The sequence below is a fragment of the Oryza sativa genome, chromosome 1 (assembly GCF_034140825.1).
Source record: "Oryza sativa Japonica Group chromosome 1, ASM3414082v1".
Lineage (NCBI taxonomy): Eukaryota > Viridiplantae > Streptophyta > Magnoliopsida > Poales > Poaceae > Oryza > Oryza sativa.
Genome location: NC_089035.1, coordinates 11,375,476 through 11,385,191, shown reverse-complemented (window position 1 = coordinate 11,385,191; position 9,716 = coordinate 11,375,476). Strand labels below are relative to the sequence as shown.

Here is a 9,716-nt window from a genome sequence, read left to right as displayed (position 1 = left end):
CGGAGAATTCTGAAAAAACACCACATAGCAATTTGGTGGCCATATCAATTTCGGAAATTTTGAAAAGAACTTTCAAAAATTCCAAAAATCACAATAATGTAAAATCCAATAAAGAGAAACACTTCAAAAGGAAGAATCAAACTCATCCCTATACATCAAGGTAACACCCTCTTTATTAGTACGGTTTTCCTACCAACTCAAGAGCAAATAGAAAAGTTGTACCAATATGAATACCTTCGTGCCATCTGTTTTCTTTGCTTTTATCAATGCTAATATGGTTGATTCTTAGCAACTTACTTCCTATGGCCTCGATCAATCCATCTGTGTTCGACAAGGCACTCGCCAAGCCTTCGCTTGACATTCTCCCATGCATGATCCATCGCGAAGCAAGTCTTGCCAACTCTTTACCGCCTCTTGCTTTCTTTAGTCACTTGTAACCTTAGATCACAATGAAACCTCGTTATATTACATATTATTCTTCATCATCTTCGTTGGTTTTTTTTTCATCGGACTAATCCCTTACTCATACATTTAATAAGCGCATTAGTCCCTTAATCGTTTGTCATTAATTAACCAAAATCTACTAGGGGCATATATGCTCTTTCACGAGGATATGCAATTTTCATATGCTGCTTCTTCTTGATGAGGGCATGATCCTATTAGTATAACAGTGTTGGTGTGTACTCCAACTACTATTTTTCTTCCTTGATAAGAAGATGTGACATGCCTGTTCTGAGCTTCCGTACCACTTGCCAGAGCTCAACTAACTCCCCTTCTTGGTGGGGTACTTTTCGTGACTTTGAGTATGATAGTCCCTCTTGCCCTATTTTCATCAGACGTCTCCGATTCATTTAGGGGCGTGAGAAGCTGAAGTTTCTTATCCGATTTGTTTTTATTCGAGGCTTCTAGACAAGATGACGGATACATTTACTTTCTTCGGTATTTCACCCTCATCCGGTGCATTTTATTCATACAACTTAGTCAAACTCTTCATAATCACAAAAGTAATAAAAAAGTTATTGGGCAGCTTCAATTCTTTGCATATACTTCCGCAATGTAACATGCATCAGTTACTTTCTACTACCATATTTTCTATATAGGGGTTCATTCTCTCTCCCTAAATGACTAGAAATAATTCTTATTTAGACAAGGAATTAGGCTTCATAACTATCTCCGTTTAAAATTTCTGACTTTCGAAAAAAAGCCTTTTGTAATGTATTATGATAGTGGGATATGCACATAAACCAAGTAGATGTAATAGCACTAATTGCAGGGTGAATGTTTATGCCAATGATCTGAATTTTCTTTACATGTCCGCTACTTTGAGGACTACATATCCTTTTCTACTGTGGATATTACAACAATTACATAGAAAATGTTGCAATTCTCAACTTATACTTAGTTCGTTCATACGGATATTTGGTACTTCGTCCTACTAGTTCACCAATCATCAAATGCTATTATAGCATTGTTCTTGTGGACTTCTAAAGATGATTTAGTGAATTTTGTTTGAATTCACATGATTTTATTGGATCAATCTTAGCAAAGACACGGTGTCAAAGAGACACTGGAGATTCGCTACTTCAGAAGCACATCTATCCATATAGTGCCAAAATAGGACTGTAAGTATTCCTTGCAATCCAGTTTATGGATGCTAGAATTATACATTCATAGCGTGCGGTCTATGCATTAATCTCATGTTGATGCATACGCACACAAATCTTCATGACCGGTAAACCAAAAGAACTAACGCAAGTACTCAACTAGTATCGTTCTTCTCACTAGACACGCATCAACCTCTCTACCCCAAAATCAATACGGCCCCCATCAAACATGCCCAAAAGATGGTGAAACCCAAACACGTTTGTCACTTCACCTACACATCTTGGCTACAGGTTGCCCAAGAAGAACAAGTCGGATAGCACCTCGCCCTGATGAACTCCATCCGGGCCCACCAACTCCCCGTAGTCCCAGGAGAGTGAGCCCCACATGTCATCGTTGGCGAAGCCATCGTCCAGGCCCACCAGGTCCCAGTCCATGGACTTGTCGCCCATGTCCTGGCCCACAGCCTCGGTTGGGCCACTGGATCCACTAGGCCCACAGCAGCCACTCTCTGCAGAAGACCCATCCTGGCCCACCTCAGGCTTTGGGCTCACCGGTCCCACGGGCCCACTCACCATCTCCTCGCTTAGGCCCAGTGGGCCCTCCTCGAGCCCATCTGATGTGAGACCACTGGCGCTCGCCTGTGCCTGCTCCTCCCTGTGGCTGTGGCTAGCTGCCGAGACGTTGTCAATGCCGCCGCCGCCGCCGCCGCCGCCGTCGTCATTGTGCGCAGCTTCTGGAGCGGGGGCCTTGTCCTTCTCCTTCGTCCTCGTCTTCTCCTTCCCGCTGCTGCTGCGGCCCGTCCGGCCGCCGCGCCGCTTCCCGCCGCCGGGCAACTTGCTGAGGTCGACGTCGACGACGGCGCCGCCGCCGCCGCCGCGGAGGAACTCGTATCCCTTCCGGCTCAGGTGCGAGTTCCAGTAGTTCTTGATCTCATTGTCCGTCCGCCCGGGCAAGTGGCCGGCGATCAGGGACCACCTGATGGCGAGAAAACGGAGAACCAATCAATCACGGATTCACAGCAGTAACTAACAAGCATGTAGTAATTCTGTACTTTGAAATCCTGCACTGCTGCGACTGCGAGGAGAAAACGGCATATGGCTGGCTGGCTGGGGATGCTTTTGCTGTTTTGCATGCGTGCGCCGTTGCAGCGATGCTGCTGCCGGCCCCGGCGAGAGTAACGGCGGCGGCACAGCCACATGCCGGCAATGAATGCGCGCTGCTGGCGATCCAACCACCGAGCAGTAGTATGTTTACTTACGCGGTTGAAGTGAAGTGAAATCGCCCGCCACATTGATGAAAGCTCGGTCGCAGCTATGAAAGGGAAGGATACGTGCGTGCATGATTTTAAAATCGCTTTTCTTGGCTTCTAGCATGCTCGCCATCCGCGGCATTTACGCCATAGTGGCCAAAAATGTCTAGCCAAGGCAAGTTGCTGATCGTGTCAGCAGCTTGGCCACGTACTACTGCTGCTGCTACGTGCTACCGCAACCCTGTACATGCTGCACTCGTTCATGCAAAAAATGACAGGCAGTCCAACGATGGGAACAGAGTCCCTTTCTCCTTAAATCCATCGAGACAAGACGAGTTAAAAGTCCCCTGTCTTTGTTGACCCCACTACCGACACATATACTCTCTTTTTTTAGGAAAAAAAGAAAGAAGGGAAAGAACTCTCAACATTTTAATCCAAAAATCAAACCAAAATCAGGCTATAATATGAAGCTGAGCCCAGCAGAGTGTAAACAAAAACGAGAGGCCGCGCGCACCCCGTTCCCGTTCTCGTCGAGCTAGGAGCCAAACACCGACAAACCCTTTTCTATCAAGTTTCCACGTGAAAAACGAGGCTAAGATTGGAACCAAATGATATACTCTACGAGTATTATCATAACCGCATGTCATGTACGAATATATACGAACCGGACACGTATTACGGCGTGCTACGCGTGGAAATATAGTAGATTAGTAGTAGTAGTATAATCAATAGATAGCCCACAAGGCGCCCATTCGTGCTGGGCTACTTGCAGCTCACGTTCCTCGCCTGATTCGTGCGCCACCTCAACGTGTAAACCATTACTCCCTCCATTTTAAACATAGGACGTACTCCCTCCTTCCCTAAATGTTTGACACCGTTAACTTTTTTAAATATATTTAACCGTTCGTTTTATTCAAAAACTTTTATGATATGTGTAAAACTATATGTATACATAAAAGTATATTTAACAATAAATCAAATGATAGAAAAAGAATTAACAATTACTTAAATTTTTTGAATAAGACGAACGGTCAAACATTTTTAAAGAAGTCAACGGCGTAAAACATTTTGGAACGGAGATTGTATTTTATTTCGGTAGGACATGGTTTTGACAAACAACCGATTCCCTTATAAATCACTTATATGACAAAATAGTATGATTATAAAAAAATATAATCATACCAAAATACTTTTGAATACGAACTAGTAGCATCAATTTTGCTCCACAAAAAATATAATCCATAGTAGAGTAAATTATTAGTTAAAATCTTCTCCTAACAAAATAAATAAAATACATCATGTATTATAAAATGGATGGCGTAGTTTGCTCTAGTAAAGTACTTCCTCCGTTTTACAATATAAGTCATTTCAGAATTTTCCATATTCATATTGATGTTAATAAATCTAAATAGATAACATTATGAAAAAGATGGAGTATTAGTCATTGTATTGTGCTTTTCTCAAGTCAACGATACTTCCTTCAAAGCCCTTATACAGTATTTCCTTCATTCCAAAACAAGTGCACTCCACTAGTTTAAATTTTAAGGGCTCCTTTGATTTGGAGGAAAAACATAGAAATTTTAGAGGATTTCAATCCTATTGAAAAATTTCCTATGAAACCTTTGAAACAAAGGATTGAATCCTATCCAATCCTTTGAAATTCCTATGGAATGGACAATCCTATAGAGATTTTGAAGGAAATTTAGCAAGAGCTTCAACCTCTTGCTAACTTTCCTTTGAGTCTATCTCTCTCATCCAATTCCTGTGTTTTTCCTGTGGTTCAATCAAACGGTCATTTCTATGTTTTTCCTGTGTTTTGCAATCCTCTGTTTTACACTTACATTCCTATCAAAATCTTACGTTTTTCCTATTCCTACGTTTTCTTAATCCTGCGATTCAAAGGGCCCTAAATTAGAGGAGTACACTTATTTGAGACAGGAGAGTATATCCTAGTGGAGTGGTATTTATAATTAAATCAATAATGTGAAAAATACGTCAAAGTATGTCTCCTAGCAGTTGGGCCATCAAATCTCGTGCATTATTTATTTATGGTAAAGTCTTTGATATACCACCAGCAGATCTCATTCTTCCCTAGGCATACTTTTTATTGAAAGAAAATGGTTTTTCCGCACTTAATTTTTAAAATTAGGTAAATTGAGCCTTCAATATGCTGTACTGTATTCAACAAAACTTACACGTACAAAACTTACAGGCATGAGAGTCTGTATCAATAAAAATCACAATCGTATCATTCAATGCCTAAAGATTAACTATATATCAATTATTATATATTATAAACCTAAAAGACACTCTCTCCTTCCATAATTCTTGACGTTTTGGATAATAACACGATCTTCGTAATATATCATTGACCTTGTTTTCTATTATAATGTATATAAAATAAATAAATGCATATTTACTTTGTAGAACTTTGAAAAACAAATCCATATATGTTGTTTTAGTTCTTTTAAACTAAAGAGTCAAAATTATAAAAGTTTGACTACGCACTGGAGGGAGAGGGAGTAGCTTAGAATGAGCTATCTACTCAATATATACTGAGGTAGAAAGTTGTTGGTCAAATAGTAGTTTGAGAACACGTGTAACTTATTAGTCCATAATCTGAAAATACTACGATCAAGCTAAATATGTCGTTGTCATATGGCATTAACTTTTTTAAGTCCTTATTCGCCGTAAAATCTCTTTACCTTTTAAAATGGTACAATAACATCTTTATGGTTGTATTGAGTGGTACAGTACGATTGTGATTATCATTGATACAGACTCCTAAGAAGTACATTTTGTTGAATACAGTAGAGTATAACGTCACCATAAGGATCATGTTACTGGACCATTTTAAAAGCTAAGGTATTTTATGGTGAAAAAGGACTTAAAAAGTTAATGTGATGACAATAACATACTTGGACTGCATTATTTTCAGATTATGGACTCACAAATAATTACGCGTACCACGGTTCACATGGATTACTTACATGTAAACCCTGTAAATAATTGGCTATAATATATTTAATCATCCATAAAGAGCCAAGCTCAAATCTGCGTCTTTCTTTAAGGGAAAAAAAATTGGAGATCAAAGTACTAATCAGTCCGAATCAAATGGGACCCTAGCTAACGACAGCGGAAGCGGACCCGCCATCCGTGTCATCTGTCAGCAGCATGGGAAATTTTCTCTGCGCTAAATTAAAGCCTGTCGCTGACAGCATCTCGGTATGCATCTCCATTCTCCTGCAAGTATTTCCCGCTTACGCTAAGCAGCACTAAATACTGTCATACTACGGCTGAGGCGAGTGAGCCTTTGGTTACGCGACAGTGGGTTTAAGCCCCCGTTTGAGTTCACTAAAGATTGAGAATTAAACGGGTAATTTTTTAGTCAGATTGCTTGCAGGTACTATATTGAATGGAGATTATTCGGCAACAGCCTCAGTAGCTATTTACGAAGAATGTAATCTAATATAAAGAGGTTTGGATAGCATATCTATTGAACATTGCAACAGGGGAGCAAATAAAGTTGCTCATGAATTGGCCAGGGTAGCTTTTAGTAGGAAAGAGTCTTGTACTTGGGTCGATGAACCTCTTGGCTATATTCTAAGCACTTTCACAAACGATAGAACTATATTTAATGATCCATAAAAGCTAACCAAATGGCATTCTAAAAAAAACACGTAAAATATAAAAAGGAAACTATTATTATATTACATATTAAGGTTTAATTATTTTTAAAAATTATCTGATATTTTAAAACAAATTCTATTCACACTTAGCAGTTTAAAAAAATATGATAGAAAAAAATCAAGATAAATTATGTCTTCACCAGGAAAGAACTACTCCACGTGGATCGATATATCGATCAGCGTCTTGGCATGAAAGTCCGGCGTGTCGTGAATCACGCGCGGTCGGGTTAGCCCATAGAAAAAACACGAGCGTGACCCGGCGCGTGGAAAGCGACCCAGGGGGATTGGCGAGGTAAAACAGCGTGATTTACGGTGGTAAATTTTCGCTCCAAGACAAAGGTTATTAGGATGGAGCCATGGAGGCTGGCCTTCTTCTGTTCTTTGGCCTTTGGTCATGGAGGAACTGTAGTTAAAGGGCAGGGGAAGGTAAAAAAAAAAGAATGGGAGTAATTCGCTCTAAGACAAAGGGAAGATCCAGGCTTTTGCCCTTGGGTACTTCAAGAGCAGAGTCGCAGGGAATCGATCAATCGGCATTTCTTGTATAAACGTAAATGCAATCACTCCATTTTTGTAGTACTAGTAAATAATCCTATCTGCGTGTCTTCTGTATTTTTAACCGGCAAAAAAAAAGGAGTATGTTACTATATGATTATGACTTTTTAACCGGCAAAAAAAAAAGCAGAAAAGTGCAGGAAGCACGAGAACCAGGTATCGCAGGCTCTCGTATGTGGCGTTTCTGCATCATTTCAGAGCGAAAGAGACTCTAGATCATCAGACTTGCGAAAGCAGGCTTGGTAACATGTGCTTCGAGCTCCCGATTCTAATTTCTGATAGGAAGAGGAAGCCATTCGAAGCTGTGGGGACAATCTTTTTTTTCCAAAACAAAGACGAACAATGCTCAGAGGCAGACGAGCTTGTAAAACTACTAGGCGGCGGCTAAGATTCAGGGGCTTCGTTTCCTAGCTCTTTCTCAAATCTCAACTTCGTGTGATTCGTATCAAAACAAAACGGAGAAATGCCAAAGCGATCGTGTGTGTATAGATATATGAACCATATGCAGATTGAAGTAATGGAGGGGCAAAGTAAGAAGGTACTACCTGTTGCCGAGTGTGGCGTGGAGGTTGAGGATGATGTCCTCCTCCTGGGGCGAGATGTTCCCCCTCTTGAGGTCGGCCCGGAGGTAGTTGATCCACCGAAGCCTGCAGCTCTTGCCGCAGCGCAGCAGGCCGGCATTCTTGGGCATCGACCTCCACGCCCCTTCCCCGTTCTCCCGTATGTACCTCGCCAGCTTCTCGTCCTCCTCCTTCGTCCACCTCCCCCTCCTCAACCCCACCTTCTCGCAGCACGGCGCCCTCCCCATGCTTTTCCTCCCCGGGCGGCGGTGTGCGCGGGTCGAGCTGGGAGAAATGGTGGAGCCTGCCTGCCCTGACGCGCGCTTGGGCTCTCGGATATATGCAGCGTGCAGCGCGGAGTGACGGCTCGTGCGTGTGTGAGCTGCCAATTAAACTGCGGCGACGGTGGGGGTGGGTCTCTCGACTCTCGGCTCGGCTGCGCTGCACGGGGCGACGCGACGCGCGGCGGTGGGGGTGACACGTGGGAGGCCACGCAAGGGTCGTCGTCGCCGTCCGTCTCGAGCGTTTCCGTGCGCCCCACCGCGCGGGGGGGTTGGGTCCACGGAAGTAATGAGCTGGTCCCTGACAATGTGTGTGAACGGGTTTTGGGCTGTGTTTGAAGAAACGTTGGTGGGGTTTTGTTTTTTTTTTTGTTGATGCAAATAGAGCACAGATTTTAGGGGTTTTGTTTGGATGTAGAAATTGAGAAAAAGACAAGTTTTAATGGGACAAAGAGAGCTAATGTATTTGGCAATTCCATTGCCTTTCCTTCTGAAAACAAAGGGAAGGAGAGCTAATGCAGGATGAAGTAAGCTTTTTGACGCTTGATTTTTCACATTTTGGTTATTTTGAAAAACTTATTTCGCAAATAGATCCCTGAAAAAACTTATCCCAGAAATAATCCTTTTTGGGGCGCCAGAGTGGCTGGCGCCGTCATCCAACGGGATGGCGCCGTCCTCCTGCCACCGTGGCGCACGCGAACCGACGTGGCAGGAGGAGGCTGGCGCCGCCCCAGGGAGGAGGGCGCCAGCATGGCTGGCGCCGCCGCCTCTATTCCTGTTTCTCTGTATGGAGTTGCAACGGTGTCATTTTTATTTTATTTTTTCGGATGTTTTTTCATACTCAGTATCACGATACAACCAACCACAAAAAAAAAATTAAACTCGAACTACCACTTAGCTAAGTCTGAAAATATCTAGCATACCACTTAGTCTACTTTGCACCTTCACTAAAATTAGACCATAACTCCTTTAGTAAAACCCTTTGATCAGCATGTTAAATATAATGCACTCTACCACTATATGAAATTACTTAATCTAATTCAAAATATAACCACATGAAATGACATATATATAAGTTAAACAGTACATAGAGATGCAATTTTTTATTTTTATTTCATTTTTTTTATATTTTTTTCACACTAAGGAGAACATAGGAACCAACTGTATAAAAAATAAACTCAAACGGACAAAATATGTGACATGTAGAATTTTCCAAAACTCTACCGAAACGGACAAAATATGTCATCTATTAAAATAGGCGTAACTTTCTCATACGGACTCGGAATCAGGCAAATAATATATGCACGGACATCTACAGAAAATGATACATCCAATTCTCCCTCGCTATGCCAGGTTCGGCGATATTAAAACCTCCAAATTCCGCTTGCAAGATTGTGTTTTCGAGGAGAGAAGTTTTTCGGTGGAGCTTTGGAAAATTCCACATGCCACATATTTCGTTCGTTTGAGTTTATTTTTTACATGGTTGGTTCCTGTGAGTTCCTAAGTGTGAAAAAAATATCAAAAAAATAAAATAAAAATAAAAAAGTTGCACATCTCTCTCCTCTGCACTAGTTCGGAAAGAGAGGAGAGGAGAGGAAAAATTCTACATGTCACATATTACGTCTATTTAAGTTCAATTTTTCTATGGTTGGTTCTTGTGTGTCCCTAAGCGTGAAAAAAATATCAAACAAATAAAACAAAAATAAAAAATTTCGGGGGGAGGGGCGCCAGCCACTCTGGCGCACTCCCCCTAGCCACCTCAGCATCACCCCGCCACGTC

At 41.9% G+C, this 9,716-nt stretch overlaps 1 protein-coding gene across 1 annotated transcript; it reads right to left on the bottom strand.

The window, feature by feature from the left end:
* Positions 1-1,604: 1,604 nt before the first annotated feature.
* Positions 1,605-7,965, bottom strand: LOC4323911 (transcription factor Y1). The gene is made up of 2 exons (XM_015772678.3): positions 7,641-7,965; positions 1,605-2,580 (listed from the first exon to the last, which is right to left on the bottom strand). The coding sequence occupies exons 1-2, from the start codon at positions 7,901-7,903 to the stop codon at positions 1,890-1,892; spliced, it is 954 nt and encodes a 317-aa protein (XP_015628164.1). The 5' UTR covers positions 7,904-7,965; the 3' UTR covers positions 1,605-1,889.
* Positions 7,966-9,716: the final 1,751 nt, after the last annotated feature.